At 38.9% G+C, this 22,515-nt stretch overlaps 1 protein-coding gene across 2 annotated transcripts; it reads right to left on the bottom strand.

Annotated features, from left to right (window-relative positions):
• Window positions 1–1,507: 1,507 nt before the first annotated feature.
• Window positions 1,508–21,191, bottom strand: pank1a (pantothenate kinase 1a). 2 transcript variants are annotated; one of them, XM_044045945.1, is made up of 8 exons: window positions 20,476–21,191; window positions 11,075–11,221; window positions 10,732–10,937; window positions 9,790–10,043; window positions 7,301–7,477; window positions 6,476–6,599; window positions 4,397–4,522; window positions 1,508–4,283 (listed from the first exon to the last, which is right to left on the bottom strand). In XM_044045945.1, the coding sequence occupies exons 1-8, from the start codon at window positions 20,777–20,779 to the stop codon at window positions 4,224–4,226; spliced, it is 1,398 nt and encodes a 465-aa protein (XP_043901880.1). In that variant the 5' UTR covers window positions 20,780–21,191; the 3' UTR covers window positions 1,508–4,223. The 2 variants fall into 2 exon arrangements, with proteins under 2 accessions (XP_043901880.1, XP_043901882.1); XM_044045947.1 differs by lacking the exon at window positions 20,476–21,191 and adding an exon at window positions 19,780–19,965.
• Between the last annotated feature and the right edge of the window lie 1,324 nt (window positions 21,192–22,515).

Genomic DNA, 22,515 nt, shown 5'->3' with positions numbered 1-22,515 from the left:
TCTATAACACCCTGTTGCAAACATCCACCTTTAATAGTGTTAACAACTAAATCAGCAGGACAGAAAACCCCTGGAGGAGAAACACTTTTCATCAAGATTCAAACAGGATTTCTACGAGGGACTCACAGGATTGCATATGTAGACAAACAAGTTAAATTAAAACGAGACACACTCAGAGGAACGGCCAGTTTGCTTAAAGGGACAAAGGGATTGATGGAGGTGTTGCTGCATAGCCTTTAGTTTCATTTTCTCAATGGATGACATAACGCTTCGCGCACTGTTGCTTCAAGCGGGTAACAGAGCAGAGAAATACATACTGGTCTGCACGTGGTCCCATTGGGAAGTGAATGCCAGAAAAAAAAAAGCGTTACTGAAAGGCAAAAAAAAATAAAAAATCACACCTCACTCACTGAGTTACCAAAGCAAACAAACATCCACTGTTGACTTCTGATAACAGAACAAAAAAAGCCAATTTAGTAACATGACTTCAATCTATCATGTGATCAACAGAACATATTTAAAACGCTGTTCAGAAAAATATCAGAGACAGCGCAGGATTTGATACTGCTGAGCATTAATACAGAGCATATTAAATTTAGGAACGTTTTAGATTACAGATTCGAGTATACCAACATCACTACGGGCAAACAGGCACAAGGACAATTTTAAAACACATCTGTATTCTGTGTAGAGATTGTGTGTCATCTTAAAATGTCTCTTAAAATGATAAAAAAGCAAGGATATGGTGTTTAAAACGCGTACCGAGACTGATCACTATTATCACTAAGTGCTGCATATCACAACATGTCTTGGGTCCCTTTCAGACCTGGTATTGACAGATGTCCATTGTGATCTGATCGCATTTGAACGACCACATGAGGTCACGTCTGTTTCCAAGACACATCCGGGACCTACACATGATCAGATCGCTCGGGTCAGATGTCAATACCAAGTCTGAACACTGACAGAGCATAATGGCAGGGATTTACATTTCTGACAACAGTCACACTGGTTCTTTTTGTGCCAACCAAAGACAATTTAAGTACAACAGTGTTTAAAAAGAACACGGGGAAAAGCACATTGACTCACATTGATTATTACGAACATAAAATAACATTTCTTACAAAAAAAAAAACTGCTCTCAAAACAAACTGCAAAACATTTAAAAGAAATGATGTAAAGGAGTCAAATTTCAGTACTTGTTAGAGATGATCTGCATTATCTAAAGTGGCTTTAGGAAAAACAAAAAAACAACATAAAAACGGTACAATGGCAAAACACAACAAAACATAAAAAAAAAAGAGTGAAAGCAGACACACAAAACCTGCATCCGTGACAAAAAAAAAACACACTTAGATAAAATTCAGGATGTAAGAAACTCAAATGAATTCCCACGTAAAAGTGAAGGGCACATGTGTGATGTAACCAGGATAACAGAGGGTGAAGGCAACAGATTGCAGGGGGTTTTCAGAATAAAACAACAGGTGGCACAAAATAACCAACACCAGCCTGGTTTTAAAGCTGAGTGGAACCCGACAGGTCGAGGCCACTAACATCGTCCGACAAGGCAAAAAAAACTGAAAAAAAGCCAGAAAAATCTGGCTGAAAATGAGGTGGATTTAGAAAGAGATCTATTTTCTTTCTTTTCAGAGGGCAAACAACTACTTTTAGATACAGAGGATTTTACTGTGTAAATGTGATTATTCTACGGGCCAGTTTTTACAAATGAATCCAACAGAACTGTTATAGCAGCAAACAGGTTATTCACCGATGTCCATGTGTAGTGCATGTATATGATAGATGAATACAAGGTGTGTGCATTTCACCAATAACACAGAGTTCCTGCATAATGTTTAGACAGATGAAGAGGATGTCACCATAATATTATACTACAGGTAAAATGAATAGATCACAAGGTCCTGTGAAGAGAATCTGTCCAGCTCAGTAACACAGAGGAACATCAAACTATAATGTGTTAGCAGTGATAGCTTGGGCGTATCACTACTTAATAATTCAATAACTGAGAGACAGGACTGACTCCAGTTAAGGGGAAAAAGCTCTGGTTCTCAGTGTGGAGGGAAAATAAGGCAAGAAGACGGTGGCAACAAGAAAAAGCACAGTGGAGACTGGACGGTCCAGCTGCTCTGATTATTAGCGGAGATGAAAGGCGCTAGAGGTTAAAGGTGAAAGGTCGTTATCATGACAGTAATCCAGAAGAAGGCAGTAATGGACACCACTACCAACCAGGAAGCTGAACACCTGTGGTCCACGTTTCTTTTAAAACAAATATAAATAATCCACAATTCACTGTTGGTGTCTCCTAACTGATGATGATGTCAGCCGCTTTACAACAGCTATCTACAATGACTATTTCATTTAACTACGGCAAGATGCCTTTGTCCACTCTTGATACTGTTACAGACATTTCAATAAAAGTTACTTCCTTGAATTTCTGGTCACCGGTTGATTAAAATACGACAGAGACACAGTAGCAGATGCATTGAAACACTACATCGCGTGGCTGTGGATATTCTTGGACAGAAGCATGCAAACTGAGCATCATAGAGCTCAATTCTTAAGAGTTTTACTTTTGCATTAGTGTGGATCATTCTGAGCAATTCTAGCGACAGTGCTCAGTCACAACGGAGCTGGACAAACACTGCACGACAGGTTTCATGGCTGATAAGAAATAAGCATAAAATACTGGGTGTGATGCGGCATGATGACAGACAATTCAGCAACCGTCATGCACAACATCACCACGATTAAACAGTGAAGACAAATCTACGGCGGACGAACGGATTCTGTTCCTAATTCAGTTCCTGCATCAGTGGATTTTACACGAGGGGTGACCAATCGAAAAGCATCTTGGTCCCCATTGTCAAGTTGTTGTTGTTGTTGTTTTTTTAAATCCCAGGGTTGACTTTAAGCATTAGCATTACATTAGCTCAGCCTGAATGCTTCATTACATCACAATGTAACACCCAATCAAGGCAGTGGGGTGGCAGAGAAGCTAGAGGACGAGGAGCACTCAGGGCTCAACCATGCTCAAGTGTCCCAGAAACTAGACAATCAGACAGTGTGAGTAAAGAGAGACAGAAAAATCACACAAAAGAACAAAAAAAAAAACCCATAAAATAAACAACCCATAGTATTTCAGAAAAGTCAAACACATGCTGCTGAGCTGGACAAGTGGTGCCACTCAACAGAACTCAACAATGCAGATCTACTGGAAGACAATGTCTTGGTCCCACTGTCTAACACTTAACCGAGCAGGAGAAGGAGCAGAATGCATGTGTGGCAATACCATGTTGTTGGTGCTGTTTTGCACATACTGTCGGGAGACGGAGGAGAGACCAACGACGGAGCAAAGGCCATGCGTAATGGAACAACAGTGAGAATTAAAGACTGTTTCGTACAAATCTCAATAGGTTTTGGCTTCAGTGCACTCCTAAGAGGACCGACGTGTGCGGGAGCGATTGTTTGTGCAACAAAGAGGCGACAACAAAATGCCTGCTGTCCTGAACCGTTGATAAACTGCACAGCTGTAGTCTTTATAGCATCAGTAACAACCAGACGTTAGCATTACCAAACTGTCTGAGTGCAGCTGCACATGTGCGCTCTGACATAAGGGTGGGAGGAGTTGTGTTTCTGTGAGTCCCTGGTGATAGTGATGATAATAATAATAATAATAATAATAATGATAAAATGCCCAAAAACATTCAAGAGTAACTTAATTTCTGTGCAAACAGTGTACCTTAAAAACAACAAACAAAAAACAGTTGCACAAACAGCCGCTCGGCTCACCACAGTCTCTAGGGCATAACGCTACAGTAGCTGTTCACACAAACTCACAAACAGTAACAAAACAGAACACGCTAAAATATTATACGTCTCTGTGACGACAGGAATCAGCAGAGCCAATTATAGGAAACCATAAATTAAAAATTACAATATTAAAACCTCTTTGATGGGGGGGGGGTCTATTTGGGAAATTTAGACAATAAATGTTAGAGGTTATCACTATTTACAGCTGTTAAATTATTAAAATGGCTTTTTTCAGTTTTTCTCTCTCAGTGTTCCTTTAGTGGCCTCTGGGAAGTGGACCTTTCAGCAGCGTCGAAAAGTGGCTGACGTCACAGCATCAAGAGGTGATGACATCGCATCTTCCAGGGGTGGACGACATCACCTTGTTGAGGATTGGTGATGTCGTGCGGTTTCCTTCACGGGTCCTCTGTTGTCTTGAGCAGCTCCATCAGCGCCCCCACCGCTCCGAAGTAACCCTGAAACACAACGTTGCCCCGTTTAAACACACACAGACCTAAGAGCACTTCACTAAGGTGGGATTGTGTCTTTGATTCATGTGAAAACTGGAGTTACAGAATCAAGTGCTCACCTCGTGTTCCAGGAAGAGAGCTCTTAGTTGTCCTTTGGACCAGAAGTCCATGGCATAGGCCAGCAGTTTCGTTGACACAGTGTTGATACGAAGGAAGTTACCCACAAACACAACACGCTCGATTTTCTGACAGGCGTTAAGAAAAGAGAGAGCCGTTAAAAAAATAATTGTCAAATGTCAGAAAATGTTGAAAAAACTTGATCTGTGTTTCCTAAAATGTCTTGTTTTTCCCACAAACCAAAATGATTTAGCTTTAATGATTGCTTAAAAGCAAAGAAACCAGAAAATATTCATATTTATGAAGCTGAAAAACCACAGAATAATAAGTTTCATCCAGTCTAAAACCTAAATACATAACTGACTTATACAGTATCTACATACTGTAAATATGAATTTGAGAAGTTGAAGTAAGACAATGGCAAAAAATAAAATTCAACTTATCAACTGGGGCTTACATTTGTGAAAGTCGATATCTCAGTTATTAAATTCCACTTTGGAAAGCATTGACTGGACCACAATATTATTTACAGATGCAAGACAGTGACTTAAGGTTTTCCACCTACTGACAACACCAACATTTAGGTCATGGATCATCTAATAAATTACTTATTTATGTAAAATAAGGTGTAGACTGTGATAAAACTGCAACACCTCTTCCAAACCACATGGTGGTGCCAGGGAACATAAAAACGAGACTCCGGTAAATCTCCTGACTCATTGTCATAATAACATACTGTAGTCCATCAATCAAACACCGACTAATATTTAAAAACGACAATGAAGCAAGAAAAATAAAACCGCTGCCATTCAATTCTGATAAAACGTTGTACACTGTACTCTGTTGTGTCACAGAAATAATTGATTTCAAGTCAGACAGGGCAAGTGTTTAGAGGATTGAGACTAAAACGTTGCGTCCATGGCAAAAGGAAAGGTCAATATTGTTTGTAGTTCATTGACTTATTTTTATTGTACTGCTCACTTAAACTTCTTATGACATAATTGTCTCTCATTGCAAATGTTCTATAAATGTTTGTCATTTCCGCATAAAACTATTCCAAGGCAAAAGAAAGCCAACATCTAAAATAAGTTGAAATCAAAAACACACTGGTGAGTATGTGTGTGTGTGTGTGTGTGTGTGTGTGTCCTTGCTGCACGTCTGTGTGCAGTGATAGCCCTGTACAATGCTGCTTGATCGCCATGCCACAAGGCAACACTGTAAAGAAGCTCACAGCACACAGAAAGACTCCAGGCTGATCCCTGACTCCATACACAACAAGACTGCTGCCATGGGGAAACTTCAACTTATTCAACTTCTAAAATCTTCATCTTCATTTATTCATGTTATGTATTTCTAAACTATGAAAAAAAAAAAATACTGAAGCCCACTGATATGCAAAAAAGGTGACAATACAACAAAGTCAATAAAAATGTTCAAGTTTGGATTTTGTAGTTTCTTAAAACTATGCAAAACAGTTTGAAAATTGTGTTTTTTAAAAAAAAGTCATTTCTTTATTGCTTGTGAAGGTTAGAAATTAAATATTCTATAATATGTACACTGAGAATGCATTTGTGTTTTCTTTATGTAAGTCCAGTGTGTCAGTGTGTCCAGTAGTCCTCATGGAGACCAAAACCTAGTCCTAATGAGGCAGAAACTCTTTTCTGAGGAACTACAAATACTTCATCGACTTGCATTTGGCTTTGTATTACTAGAATAGGGGTAATATCTTTGAAAAGTTGTTGTTCCAAACCTCAGTTTCCCCTGAGTCGAGAAATATCTTCATTATTTTTGTTGTTAGGGGGGTGGGACTTTACAGAATGTAAACAGTGTCCGCCATCTTTGCTAACAGTTACGCTAACAGGACCAAGCGTTACTGATGGGCACGTAACATAGAAAAGAATGAAGATATTTCTCAACTCAGGGGAAACTGAGGTTGGGAAGCACACTAACCCTGTTCTAATAAGACAAAGCTAAATGAAAATCAGTGAAGTATTCCTTTAAGTTTAGGGCTAAGATTTGAATTCTGGTTTGGTCAATTAACTGGTTATGTTAAAGGTGTGTGTGTGTGTGTGTATGTGTACCTCATTGACAGCACACATCCGTGCTATGGATCCTATATTATTAGTGATGGTGACCAGCGTGGCCCGGGCCAAGTCTTCCTTACTAATGCTGTCTCGCTTGTCTTTGCACATCATGTGACCAAAACTGTAAAAAAAAAACAAAAAAAAAACACATTACACGTGTTAATAAACAAACAAATTGTTTGAGACAAATGGAGACACAGTTTCTTCCTAGATATTATTATATAATTGTGCATTATATACAAGCCTGATGAACTCTTAATGAATAAGAGACTGAAGGAAAAACAAAAACAGGCAGAGAATCATTTGTCAACATGAGTGTGTTTTGCTTCAGTTAATGACAGAATGTGAGACCATAACAATAAACAGAGATTATAATCTTCTGTTGTCTTTGGTTTTATGAATCGACCTTTAGTCAAACGGCTGAGGGTTTACTGTGCACATGCCAAGGCCAGATTAACGAACAATGTTTTGAGTGTGTTTCGAGTTAGTGTGTGAATGTGCTAAATTTTTTGTTGCCATGTTTGCCATTAAAAGCATTAATAAAGCATGATGGTAAAACAAGTGTAATGAAGCAATAAATACTCCTAGATGTGATTCTGGAATGTTCAAATGTTGGGAATAAAGGAGAGTTGATGAGGATACAAAAATAATATAAACACTGATGGGGATAAGTACTTTAGAAGTGTGTTTCTAACTTTGGCTGGTTGGTTTAGGCCACTTTATGACCAATGGAAATAAATAGCACCTCTCCCAACAATGGGACCAACTGTGAGCACCTAGTGTCTTGCTGACTTTCAGGTCACAAACCTTCATCACACTCACCTGGATGCGACAGCAGAACCCTGCAGGCCAAAGCGCTCGTAGTCTCCTCCATAGATATCTTTCACCAGTTTGTCCACATTGGTAGAGTCGCCTTTGCTGGCCATCTCCAACGCCTCCTCGAACGTCTCACAGCCTGTCAGCAGACAGCAAAGGCCCAGGAATGTGCCACCTCCCAGGCTGAAAAAAGAGAGTAATTGGATAAGTAAGGATGGATAAGGTAATGTGAGGGAGATAAACGATAAAGGTGGTGATCGTATGGTGGAATTCAATTTAGAAAAGGGTAGTTTATTTATCTTGACTTTGGCTATTGTCAGATCACCATGTGTCACAGACTTGTGTCACTTCAGTATGTGGTCCTAGATCAGATAAATACCCAATATGTGGCCATGTGACGTGAATGAGGCTATGTTCTGATCACCAGCTGATCTGACTCATGACAGATCAAAATTGAAATACGTTTCACAAAACAAGTTTAAAATGCAAAACACTGTTTACAAATTTCCGATACCAATCACCTTATTACAGTGTAGTGTCTCTAAACTGTATAAACACTTCATTAGTCTTAATTTATTTTATAAAATGTATTACACATTATTGTTTTGCACTCTCTCAGATAAAGAGGTCTAGGGAACTGAACTTTTAACTACCACTTATTTATGTGTGTGTGAAACATTGTTGTGATTGGATGGATACATTATCTTCAAATGCTCCCAGTAATGAATAGAGTGAAATTATGTTCATGGAGACGAGGAGGCAAACAATTAAAGTAATTCATAAAAAAAAAACTAAAAAAAAGCATCTATCCCAAAATACATAACAAGCACTACTGACAACCTTAGATAAAATATTATAAAAAATATTATTGTTGTTTAAATTGTCCCAAAGGCAGCTGAAGCATCCCCAACTCAAACACAGTTAAGTGATATGTGTCACTGTTTAAACAAGTGTTATTCATGTCATTTTAGCCTTTAGGGTTCTTTGCTGTGTTTTCTTTACTGTTGATGGCATGCAAATTCGATTCAAGTGGTTCAGCAAAGCAAACTACTGCAGAGAAAATCCTGATGCTTGGAAACAGACAACTTTGCTTCACCTCACCTCCCAGATAAACAAGCTGCTTCCATCATGTTGTCACCATGAACCTAACATTAGTATGTGTGAACTGGGATGGCGAGAGGTTACAGCTGATATTCTGGACAAAAATAATCCAACTAGAAAACAATTTAACTACAGCAGATGTATGTTAGTGGTTAGTGACATCTGAATATTTCCATCCAATCAACTAAGCTGCCAATAATACATTCATGCTGATGATTCGCTGTGGTGACACACTTCAACAAATTCAATTAATTTCATGCATTTCAATCAATATTCTACTCCTACAAAAGAAATAGTCAACATTATGATTTAGTTAAAATTATTATTTACGTTTTCTTTGAACAGTTTCCGACCTGTACCAATGTTGAGTATCAGCCAAAAGCAATGCAAGCAGGGTCTTGTTTTTAACATATTCAAGAGTTCATTTTCTAATCACCACATATCTTCCAGTATGTTACATCATAACAAAAAGGTACAGTTAATGATGATAAGAGATGAAGGACGGCAAAGAACTGATTCCGTCTGACCTGGCAGATTCACTCAAGCTATAAAAAGCTATAATCCTTCACCTTTTGCACATTTTCTCTTATGCAAAAACAACCTAACGATCCAAACGTATTGATTTAGGGCTTAGAGTCAATAGTTATTAAAGCCCAAAAGGCTATTAATTATTTCAGCACATGTTCCTAGTCTATTTGGTTAGCATTAGCATTTGTTTCAGTATCTCTCCCTTATAAACAAGAGTTTAGATTATTGTCGATATGTGCTGAATGTAGACACTTTGCTCTGAAATATAATGTTTTATGAAATCAGATGATAACACATGATCACCTGATGAGCCCTTTGCTTTTTTAGCTTTGCTGGAACATCCTATGTAAGTGTGGGGGTGTTACTTTGTGTTTTCAGGTGTTATTATTTTGTAACTTGCAAATGTTACCACTGGGTAAATAACTTGTGAAAGCTTAGTTCTACCAATTACAATGGACATTTAAGAAGAAAATATGAGTGTGTCAGATCAGTATCAACAGAGCTCTGACTCAGAGCATGGAAGTTAGATTTCTGTGAGCAGCCTTGAACTTCACTCTTGAACTGACAATGAGTGCATTGTCATCCAACTTTGTGTTAAATGCCATTGTTTTATTGTTAACCTATGTGCAGCATCTTGGCACAGCTGTTGCTCATTTTGTCCTTTTTCCTCTCTCAGATATGTTGTTGTCTGTTGGTGGACAGTCAAAGCATTCATAATGTTTTTAATATTCAAAGTTTTTGCCTCATCCATCAGCTCTCCTCCCATCATGTGATAATTATCTCCTGCTTGTCACTCCGTTTCGCTGCTGCACAGAACAGAAACTTGAAAAGTCAACAGTGTGAACACAGTCGTCTCTCCTTCTCACCTGGTTCCAGTCACACGCTTGTAGTCGTTCTCAGAGTACACGGCCAGTATGGAGACCCCGGAGCCAATGTTGACCAGCAGCATGGGGAAAGGGTTGTCCAGGGTGCAGGGTTTCTTCACGCAGCTCTGGGTGTCTGACGGGTTCTGAAAGTAGTAGCATTCTGGGTGTCCGTTAAAGCCCATCCGGTCGACAAACAGCAGGCCACGGATCAGGCAGTCCAGCTCATCAAGCTTCAGCAGCTCCAAGTCTGCCATCTGCAGCACAAATATATAAATCTCACCACAATCAAGTCATGACCAAGACGTGTGCACTACACAGAGTGTACAGTAAATACAGTACATATACTCTATATATAGTAGGGTATAGAATTTCATCTGCAACTGGGCATTTGGATATTTTAATTCAAAGTCAGTGATAAAATAATGTCCCATATAACAAGGTAATGCAACATAAACTTGGCAGTGCGATCTCCTCTCTCTGCTGAACTAATGAGGGAACAGAACTGTGGTGTGCAGTGTTTGCCATGTGTTTTTCTTCTGATGCTGTTATGCAAATGAGTTGTTTGTGTTTTAGGAAAGCAAACAACATCTCCACTTTCAGTCAAACAAACAACCTCAACTTGTTATGCCGTCTCCATGAACCTAGGGATAGGTTTGTATTGGGGCAGGTAAGGGATTCATAGCATCTGACTGTTTCAAATTGCATCAGTTGTGTTCTTGATTTTAATTCTCAAGTCCTTCAGAGATTGGTCTAAGGTAGTACAATGCTAATTAAGAAGCTCTTGATCAGTAACTTAAATTATCAATGAACCAACAATTTATTTTCACAGTGAAAAATGGCTGTTTTTTTATTTTATTTATAAAACTCAAAAGATATTCAAACTGGTATAAAGTTATTTCAACAACTTCTCTATCCCATCTCTTCATAAGACTATTCACTCACCGATCGGAAGTCATTCTCAAACTTATACGCGCCGCCGCCGGTGGCACAGAGTGTTGTGTGTAGGCTGGAGAAGTTCTTGTCACGTCCCATCTGGATGAAACGGGGCATGGCCTGTGTCGGGAAGCGGATGAAGTGCAGGTTCCCCGTCCTGCCGCACATGGTCAGGTTCCTCAGTTCCAGGTGGACGTCACGGACGCCTGTTTTACCTGAGAGACGCAAGAAGAACCTTTATTTTTCCAATATAGATTCTGGCCAAATGTGCAACAAACACGCTTCCATTTTTAAAAAATATACTACTGAACTTGAGGTCTTTATGAGATTAACAGTGTGTGCGTAGACAAACCATAGGCCACATTTGAGGTGAGGTAGCGACGGATAGACTTGAGGTTTTCCACTTCTTCCTGTTCTTCCTCTGCCGTTATATCGACCGGCTCAAAGTACACCAGCTTCACCAAGGTGCCACCGATGTCCATACCAAACCAGGGGAAAGCTGAGGAGGAGGGAGACAGAGGTGTAAAGAATATTTTCCTTTTGAAAACATTATATAAAGGAAAATAAGAAAAAACAGGATTTAACTGATGCCAACCATCAACATCTTAAGTTGCCATTGTAACTGCAAAAGGAAAATGTCTTCAGAAGACAAAACAAACTCTTTGTTTTGGTTGAGCGGTTCCCAACTATTTTGAATAAAACCAAACCACCTTACTAAAAAGTTAGTTGCATCATAAAAAAGCAAACTTGCGATTCATGGTCCGAGCCTTTATGCATCACATGAGCTCTGTTCTCATCATGACTTCAGCATCATATTATGGGGAGAACCTTTAATACTCCAAGAGAATTAAAGGTTACTGGACAGTTTTATGGGACAAACAACTGATGACTTAACGGAGGAAACGGCTGAAAGCCGTGATTCAAGGAAATTCTGTGTCATTCTGAGGAGTGTATTGAACTGAACTGAAGAATGTGCAGACAAGGTCTGAAAGAATCTACGCCCGACTGATTTGACCTACAACAATCAAACAGCAGCAGATCTTAAACCTGAGGTAATCTGATTATTGTTTCATGAAATCAGTATGATATTAGTGAGCTGAATAAAACTGCTGCAGACCAAGGGCAGTATGGTCAGTGCAAAAAAAAAATCTTTCTGCACAAGAGGCTAAGAAAAAGGAAAACGACCACAGCTCAGTAAGAGCCACAGTTTCCATGGTAACAGACCCCCATCTGTCTCTGTGTGTCACACACACACTTCAGCCTCCTATTTTCTCTTTCCCTTAGCTTCTATCCCGTTTTCACACACACATCATCTATCTTTGTTTTTCTTCCTCTGACTCCAACACTGGCATCTCTCTCCGGTTTGATTTTTAATTTTTGTTTTGGCTATTTCCTTTAAACCGTCTCCTTTTCTTCTGCTCTCAAATGTTTGCTGCCTTCTCGATCAGTTTAATTCCATTCCAGCGCGATGGCATGGACAGAAAAGGACAGCAAGACATTTGCAGTGCACCACAAAACAACTGCAGCATTTTAATTGGGAGGTACATTAGTGTGTCGTAGATTCACCAGGATTCAGTTGAATGGAGACTAGAGTGGTTAAAAATTGTGTTTCTACTAGTTTTACAACATTGTAAAAGGAATATTTTACATTGTCAATTATGAATATAATAGATAAACAGAACAGGGCAGATTAACAGAATAAGAGAATCAACAATCAACATTTATGATAAATAACAAACACCGTTTAATGGTGTTCAAAATCTTGAGTTACCGTGTAGGAAATATGAGATCAAGAGCGTCAAACTCCTGCATCCTCCCACAGGTCAAGGTGATAACATTTATTTCCACAATGGGTGCAGAAACTAAAACATGTTCCAACTATTACTCCATAATTCAATCAAGACAGAAGCAACATGCAACCTTTAAGAAAATCATGTCTCAGCTTCTCAAAAGTAAAGATCCAATTAAATTTTTTTTATCATATATGATAGACTGTCAAAAGTAAACAAGCAAAACAACATTAGCTGTGCTTCTTTAATGGCCTTTCGTCTGACTAACGCCTTGTTCCAGGTGAACACTCAGTGAGGACAGTGTGCTCTTTTGACCAATAACTCAGTCTCAGTGAGACAACAAGGGTTACTGCAGTTCATGTCAGAGAGGGAGACTCGTCATTCGGTCATTTAGTCAATGAAACATTCATGTTTTCTATTTGTTACACGAGACACTCGATACGGAGGGTGTCACTCTGACCAATCAGTGCGACTCCAGTTTACAACAATGACAACCCTGTTACAGATAAAGTGTGGCCACTGAAACGTGGCCGTGAAAAACAGCAGCATTCAACAAAAGAATGTGTAGAAGGCAAATATTTGGCGCATGATAACTGGCCGACCCACATCCACCAAGACACAACCATACAAACAAACTTACACTGATATAAACTGCTCTTATAAAACCAATAACTAAGTAGATGTCGTTATTGTGAGATGGAAACTTATGAACTAATTACTAAGTTTATTAGACAAAAGAAGGAGGACAAAAATCCTGGAAATATGTTTCCACTGAAGGTAAATTAAGAGTTAAAAAGTGAGTTACGTTTTCGCCTTAACTACATTTACCAGCAAAACAAAAACTCTGCACTCTTATGTCACCCTGGTCCTCCCTGTGCCTCCACACAGCTCTGTCATGATGACAATATGGAATTTTGACCATTTCACTACACAGTTAATTATGTCCGTCATAATTATACAAATTCCACTTTGAGATTGGAGACAAGAGTGTTAAGAGTGAACCACCTGCAAATGTGTTTTATACATTAGTTAACCTCTCATGGTGTTATTAAATTATATCCATATGATGCAACATCTGCTCTCCAAATAGAGATAAACAGTCTTGATTTTATTACCTGACTTAGAGAGTGACAATATAAAACTTAAACAGATGTGACGCTCTTTAAACAGTGTGAATAAAAAAAAGACCGACCGCAAAATGGACCTATGATGTTGTATTGAACTCCATTAAACAGCGTGTTTATGATCACTGGCCTGGAGTGCACTTGTTTTCCTGAGACCTCTCGTGCCGACTATAAACTAATAACATCAGGGTGACTGTCGGCGGTGCACTACCATCACCTCCACCATTACTGCTGCTCCTGTTACCTGCTGTATTACCCTCCACAACTGCTCCTGTTCCACCACAGTGGTTGGTGTCTGTTTACCTTTTATGCTAGGGGTGTGTGGGGGGGACAAATCTAGCTCCTCTACTACTGTTTACTTGACGTTTTGTTATTGTTCCCTCTCACCTACTGACCTGCTCTGACAACAAGTTGGAAGCAAAGATTCTGCTCTACAAAATCCACTTGCTTGATTTTGCTAATTGTTTAACGATCTGCTTTGACAGTTGTTTTGGATTTGTAACTTTAAAAGTAGATTCAAATGAATGTGTTCTACTAGGGTATCTGTTATCTTCCACTTATGACAACACTGATCTCAATCATCCAGGAAATGTTTTCATCTTCTATAATTATCATTCAGTGTTTCTTTTTAAATTTAACCTTGCTTATGTCTTGTTGACACACGCACACATATACATTTTACAGCCTGTTATCAATTTATCATGATAATTATTGATACTGACTGATAATATTTATAAATATTTATTGTAATAACCTTTTTGGCCATATGATCCAACCCTACTGAATGAAATGTGTCCTCATCAGATTTTATTGTCAGTGATCTCACACGATCGTCCCCACGTGCAGTGGAAAAACAACAAACAGAAATAATACAAAATGCCAGGGGGGAAACATTGCTGCTTCTATTACAGTAGCTGGCTGTCAGTAACATTTTAAAACACTGACTAAAAGCCCGACCTACATTTCTTCTCTCATATGTTCACTTAAGCTCCATGGTTAACTTAACACAAACAAGGTAATTACAACTGTTCAGTGATTCCCACCAACACTTCCTTGACCGGGCCAGTAAAGCATCACCGGAAAAGGCTGAAACACTGATTGCTTAACCTGTGAAATATGTTCTATTTAAAAAGCACATGCGCACAGAGTGTTCACTCAAAGATCAGTGTGACAAAGAGCAGTTAGGAGGGTTAAGGAGTGATTTGTGTCCCTTGTAGGTGAAAGGTATTGGTCCTGACTCTCTGTCTATAATATCATTTCCAGCACAAGCATGCTGTTTACTGTTCAGCTTTCCATCCATGACCTTGGAGATAACCAGGGACAACCATTTCTATGAAGTTTCTCGTTAATTAAAGGACAATCTCAGGTTTCACAGAGGCTTGGTGTGGACAGCATAAGACAACGCAAGACAAGAACAAAACTTGTACAGTATGTTAGCGTGATAAGAAGAAAATGACGTGTTTATACACAAAGGACACACCAATAAAAAAATTATTGTCTAGCATGTGGGCAATGTTTGGCCTGCTTTATTAATAATGTTCTCACGTTAGAATATCTATCTATACTATGTAAACTTAATTGAATCACTGTTTCAGCTTTATTTTTTTCGTTTATGTGATAAAACAAACATAAAAAAGGTCAGTGTAGACCTTTGGAAACCTTTATTGGAAGTGCTTTCAGAGGATTTATGTGTATAGAGCAAATGATTCACTGAAGATAATCATTGGCTACAGCTCAACCTAACCACTCCTTTTGACAAAATCATACACTTGGTGCAAATAGTCCACTGATGTACTACTGCTACGAAACACACGATTTCTACCATTACTGCAGTACTGTTAGAAAACAAGTACATGTCACTACAAGAAGCACGTGTGCAGGTTTAAATCTATTCATTTTTCACACTCACTTGGATCCACACAGTTATTTTTTTTTTTATAAAATGTTACCTAAAATTAAATTTATTTTTATGCGCCTTAATGTTATGGTTTAAAGGTAGGCAGGATTGATGGCATTGGGATTGGATCTGTACTCATTTGTTGAGAGGAGTTAAGAACCGAGAGCTACCTCAAGAGCAGCAGTTGTGAAACATAATACAGCATTACATTAAAGGTGAATTTCTGCTAACACTGCACTATATGACAGCAAGTTACACAGGTACAACCTGTCAGACCAAACGTTTATCACAAACCTAAACCTAGTATAACTTTTAAGACTTTAAAAAGTAAACAATGTTACAAATCCTTTAGCCTGGAGGAACAGCGGAGGAAAAAACATCACCATTGCCCAATAAAATGCTTCTTATTAAATAATGATGCTTACTAAAAGTTGAAAAAAATGAAAGGTCAAATAGATTTTCATCCCATTGTATTAAAAAGTTTCTGCGCCAACACCACACATTTTCCCAAAGGGCTAAGTATTCCTGTAGGTGTGTGCACAGTGACAAAAGGTAGTTTGAATTGGTTTTCGGGTGTGCCATGCAGTTCCACTCATCTTGATTTACATGTTACATTACCCTCGTTGCTTACCTAAATTACCCCCACACCATAACTGAAACCTGTTAGCACAATGTCTTCAGGATACATCTGCAAATTACCCTTGGCAGAACCTTCTTACAAACATGTACCACTTAAAGGGGAGTTATATAAATAAGTTGTAAACACGGAAAAATGACCTTTCAGTACAAACAGCTAAAGGCTATAGTCTCTTGTTGTTGTGCATATAATGGTGGCCAACGTGTTGTTTTAGCAATGCTATAAAGACCATACAGTCTAATTATTTCTCAGTCACTTTATTGGAACACATTACGAAAATGTGGGAAACAAGCACCGTATTTTTTCCAGAAAGCAGCTTTTACAGATTAAAGTGTGAAGTATTTAGGGTGACCAACACTTGAACAGTAGCACAACCCTGCCTGGCTTTCTTAAAGCTGGAATGGAACCCTAAATATTGTTACTGGTAAAAACTGGTGTTTGCACAGTAATATATGTCTTTCCCATAATGTCCTACATCACATCACCATGTTATCTGTGACAAAATGTTAATTTCTCTGTGACAAAACACAGACACACAATATTACCTGTGTCAAAAATACCTCAAACACTGAGACCAAACATGGCAGACCTTCGCGTGCCTTGGTTTTGCAAAACATGGAAAATCAAACACTGCTGCTAATGCTCAACTCCTCAGCAGATTTATCATGTGAATTACAATAGAAGAAAAACACAACAACAGTGTTCATCCAGTATGATAAAAGCTTTATCATATCACCTCTGGTGATGTTTCTCTGCGTCTCTTTAGGAAACCCTCTAGATACTGTACACTGATAAAAAGATACCATACTGAATACTGCTGAGCTATCTGTTTTTACTCCAAAGCGGCCTCACACAGCAGATTAGATGGTGCAACACATCCGTCAAAGCAACGTGTCTCATTTACATATGAAAGCAGCAGTCAGTCAGTGAGTAATGCCGCATTTCCACCGGCTCTACTCACCTCGCCACACCACGGTTTAAGTAGCGCTTTCACTAGCATAGTACTATTTTCGCAACTACAGAAGTCTGGTGTAAAGTCACTAGTCACTGTGTGTGTGTGTGTGTGTATCGCGTAGAAAACCAAGTGACCACAGTTTCATTCACACATGCCGATTATTAAATAATGATGCTTACTTAAAGTTGAAAAACTTTAACTTTGGTCACAACTAATCACATCCATTGGATAACACAGACTGAATTCAACAGTACATGCTAAAGGTATGTGTGCAAAGTTGATTTAATCCATAACATCTGGTCATGTAACAAACTTTAAAAATGATTTATCTGGGCAATAAACTAAAAATATCTTCTAATTTAATAAACAGTTGATTAAGATTGTTTATTTTTGTGATCAAATGTAGAATAAAAGGTTAAAGTTATATGATTGAAATTGTAATTATTCAAAGACAGTGTTAAGGATTGAATACTTTATAACAGTCATTTCTATTATGCAGATTTGTGTGTGTCTCTGCTACAAGAACATCATAATTAAAATAAATTAAGCATCAATATCATATATATGTGGGGCAATTTTAATTTTAAACTTTGACATCAGTATTAGACCTGAATTTTGGAGAATCAATTTAAAAAATGTAATTGCCAACAACCCCCCTGTTCTTCTTGATTTCATAATTTTTTGCTGTGTGTGAAAAATGTGTAATGTCCCCCAAACTTCCATATACACACATTTAAAAAGACCTAAGGTATAAAAAGGAAACATCTGCTTGGTTACACAGGAGAGAGGGTTAAACTGGAGGTTAAAGTTTCAAGGCAATTCTGATGAACTTTCTCCCAAGTTGCTTTTGGTGTGTGAACAAAGAGGAACCAGTCGAAATGTTACCAAAATAACAGTGCTCCTCTGCCCCAAGTACAGAAGAGTCTGAGGACAAAAGTGAAAAATCACACCCCAAGGGGAATAATGCATTCCAGGGTTGGCCCTTGGTGAGCAAAAGCTTAGAGTGCTATTTAGGTTTATCATAAGGGCTGGTATCTATCGAAAGACAACTCAGCCATGAAGCACAAAATCTCTGACTGGACATTTCAAAATTTACTGCACCTTGATTACATAATCTTATCAATAACATATGACAAGAAAACCACACCGCATTGTCAGTGGTGAGTTTAAGGTAACAACCCTCTTCTACAGTACTTTATAAGTAATCTATCAATAATCACACCACTATATTATGCAAGCAGAACAGAATGTCAAGTCTGTGTATAGTTGAGATTTCCATTATGATATTCCTGTATGACTAGGTTCTTTAACTTTTAATTTCAGTGCAACTTGAAAATTAAATATCATCTCTCTCACAGATACATAATCCATGTAGTATTTAACTACTAGTATTCAACCACTCAACCACGGTTGAGAGACACCAAGAAGTTAACATACCAAAGGTTTTTTTGAAATTGTATATGCCAAACAACTAAACTGGGGAAATAATCAACAGATTAATCAATGATAAAATAATAATTTAGCAAAACCCTAAACTTTATATATTAATTTTGACCAAAATTCCTGAATATTCTTGAATGTTTCAAGGTCGCGTTATAGGAATTGCAATCAAGGGATCAAGAACAAAAAGGATGTGCAGCTGCTGTGAAACAACATAAAACTCAACATTATGGTAAAAAAAAAAAAAAACTAAGGTCAACAAACTAAAGTCAACACTGGTTAATTGAAACTACAAGCAAAAGCTGGAATTAACTCTTAAACGGGTTTAAGATTTCAGAGCTTAAGTGCATTGGAACCCACAATGAAGTTGGGGAATGTTTGTAAAACTATAAAAGGATGTAGTCTAAAGTAAACAATCCTAAATAAATATTATAGAACATACAGCCTGGAGGGACTTAGATGGGGAAAAACAAATTAGCACAAATACTAACGACTACAGTGTAGAAAAAGTAAAGCGCTGTATCATCAAATCCCCAAAGGGTTTCTTATTGTAGATCTTTTTCTGAAAAAAACTTTATGTCGACTCTGTTGTCTTGAAAATGGAATTGACCCTATTTCTTCTATGAATTTGTGATTCTGGTTCTGAGAATGATGGCCCACAAATCTTGTTTTAAGATCAGACAGCAAGTTTAACAACATTGAAATATTATACAGCCCTGCCTCCAGTTGATGCTCAGAGGGCAGGTTTCACATGTGACAGTGAAGACCACCACCACCCCACAGTCACTGATTAATGAAGGACTACCGATTAAGCAATAGAATTATTCAACTGAATATCAGACATTTAACTATTTTAAATCTTTTAAAACTCATTTAAGAGATAGACATACTTTGAGATTGGACTAGATTTATACTTGCTGAATTATAATGCATATAAAGCATGACTTAAAAAAGTAAAGAGAGTGACAGTCAAAGTCCAAGTGCACACACTTTTCCTATTCATCTCCATTCCCATCAAACATTCATCTATCCATATACAGATGATTAACTTGGGAAATATAACACATAAATTGCTTGTTTACATATGCTGAAGTTCATTTTTAAAGAGAGACTTGAAGAAAATGTGTAAATAGTCAAATAGTTTTTAGTTTGAAGTTGTCTTGATATACAAAGGACTTCTCAATTCAATTAAAAAAAAAACAACTCACACTTACCAGGCTTCTTTTCCCCTAAAAGCTTCATAATGAGGTAAAATATCAGCTTAGAAACACAAAACAAAAATATGTAACTCAAAAAAGGACTAAGCAATGACTCCGGAAAAAGGAGAAGTGAAGCAAACCAGTGTCAGACAACGAAGAAAGCGATACTTTACTACATTCTGCTAAGTTTCCCTGGATGATCTTTACTCTCATCATTCTAAAAGGACCTGTACATGGGGGCGTGGTCAGTCTGCCTTCTGAAGACAGGAGACGGGCGTTGATTGGCTGAGTCAAGCCAAGCCCACTAATCAGGAGCTTTTTCACCACTGAGAATCGGCCAATCAGAGCGCACCAACACAACCGAGGGGTCATAAAAACAAAAGGGGGTCTCCCTGACGACGACGAAAGCCGAACAGATTGGACAGAGACGAAGAAACGCTCTGCTCTCAGTGATCGAAAACTCAAATTAACCACGAAACCCGAGGATCGGCTTATAAAAAGGCAGTGTAACGAGTCACACTGGGTGTCAGATGGTGATGCTGCCCTGTCGTTACAAAACAGCATGGTTGTGCAAACACCGTTGGATCGTTTTTACACGGTTTCACAACATTTTCATAAATACAGTCAGTCTCACTTACACACACACACTCAAAATCAATGACAGCTGCAGGAAAAAAAAACGTGCTTTCCTGCAGACTGGGTGACACTTACGGGGTCTATTCCGTCTCACCGACTCAGTCCTCCTCCGCATCCGGCACCTCTTGGCCGGGGACCCGTTGCACTCGGCATCGTCACCGCGGTGCAGGTGATGCATGCTGTCAAAAGTGGTGCTGCTGCTGCCACCGCCGCTGCTGCTGCCAGGTCCGGCGCTCGAGGCGAACGCGCTGCCGCCGCAGCAGCCTCCATTTGCGGCCACAGCGACGTGGCCATTAAGCCCCCTCTGGCTCTGTCCGTTGTTGACATGAAAAGGTCCCGGCGCTCCTTTCTTGTCTGCCAATGACTTTGCTTTATCCATGGCAGCAGCTAGCCCCGTCTAAATTAGCTTAGCATCTGCGGGAAGTGGAATACAAGAAGCGCCGGCCGTAGCACTGGGCTGCTCTTAGCTTAGCGTAGCTAGCTAATGTTAGCCTCTTGAAAGCTAGTGAGACACTCGGGCGATTGGCTAACGACACAGAGCGCACTTTTCCCCGTGATATAGCGCGATTTACCGTAAGAATATCCAGCTAAAATTAAGGACGCATTCTCGTTTTAATGTTGTGCAAAATAAAAATCCGAGCAGCGCTACAATACAGTGTTTTCTTTGAGGTCACTTGCGGTCATTTCCCCACATTGAGATCCTGGCAGGCGACGCAGTAGCCGGCGTGTATGTGTGTGTATGTGGTGCTACGTCACACCAGCTCATCCAACCGAGGAGCGAACTCGTTCACCTCCTCCGACCGGTTTTCTCTCCTGCTGCTGGAGCAAACGACACGGTAACGCTACACTCCAGAAACAGCACTCGCAAAAAAATATTAAATTAAGCCCAACGCATTCACATTCGCGCGCGCGCGCGGGTCCGAACGTGCAGCTGTGTGCGTTTTATTTCTGAGCGTCGCTGCGAGCTGTCATCCTCATTCCATGCAGTCCTCCTCAGGCACAAGGCCACCAGTCAACATGTCACTATAAAAAGATGCAGCCAATTATGCAAATGTATTTCTTTCATCATTTGGCTCTGAAAAAAAATACTGTTGCTGTTTTGTAGGTCTCCCTTCACAGATCTTTGTGCCTTAGCTGTGTGATACAATAGCATGCAGTTAGTTTTTTGTTGCAGTAATCAAAGGTCAAACTACAACAGTCTCTGCTTGATAAAGAATTCAATCAGCCTTTCTTTCTTCTCTACAACTCAATGATTGATGTAAAAACAAAATTTGCTCAGACTGCTCAGATTCATGTAATCCCACAAAGTGAGAATATACTACAAACCTAACACCACTGTTGAAACTGCATTTGTGGGTTTATAAAAAACACAAGAAATACCATTAAGATTAGGAAATGCCATGAAGAATAATACATTACATATATCTATACAACACACCAGTACCATGAAATATAAAGTAGTATTCAGACATTATCTCGGTCACTGACAGAATCATGTTGTAGTACCATTTTTACCACCATCTAACAGTCAAAAACTGGAGGGTAGTTAGAGTCATGAGATTACAACAGATGAATAGATGTCATGGTTTCCACGAGGCCCCAAACTCACTGAGGAGAAAGCCATAAATGTGGAGATTGTGGTTAAGCCTATTTCAGTCTAGCGTAATTGAGTCTCCAAACCTTGCCCTCTTCTGGTTCAACGTGAATAATCATGTTGTCTGTGGTTAAGGGGGATATGAGTTTGTAATCAGTATCTAGTGTCAGTATCACTGACATAGGGCAAAAGGCGAGGTACACACTGGACAGGTCATCGGTCCATCACAGGGCCAACACATAGACAAACAATTCACTCTCATACTAACTCTCATACAGAATTAATGCCACCAATGAGTGGTAAAATAAAAGTCCTCTTCATAAAATGGGATGTTTATTCAAACTTTTGGTTAAATGTGGTAATAACAGTCCAAAAAAAACCAACAACACATAACCTCCATTTGCTAATAATCAGGTCACTGTCAAATAAAAATCCTTTAACAGGATTGAGTTCAGTCATTACCCAGCCAATTAGTTACAGCCCAGTAAAGCCTGAGTCTCGTGTCTCCTCTTCATCTGTAA

This window comes from Solea senegalensis, linkage group LG15 (genome assembly GCF_019176455.1).
Source record: "Solea senegalensis isolate Sse05_10M linkage group LG15, IFAPA_SoseM_1, whole genome shotgun sequence".
NCBI classification, from domain to species: Eukaryota; Metazoa; Chordata; class Actinopteri; order Pleuronectiformes; family Soleidae; genus Solea; species Solea senegalensis.
This window is presented reverse-complemented; position numbering and strand designations above follow the sequence as displayed.

Coding starts and splice junctions, on each gene's coding strand:
- pank1a (XM_044045945.1), bottom strand. CDS start 20,779: ATGGATAAAGCAAAGTCATTGGCAGACAAGAAAGGAGCGCCGGGACCT. Junction 11,222..20,475: donor GGTGAGACGGAATAGACCCC/GTAAGTGTCACC, acceptor CCTCCTCCTCAG/CTTTCCCCTGGTTTGGTATG. Junction 10,938..11,074: donor CACCTCAAATGTGGCCTATG/GTTTGTCTACGC, acceptor TGCGTCTCTCAG/GTAAAACAGGCGTCCGTGAC.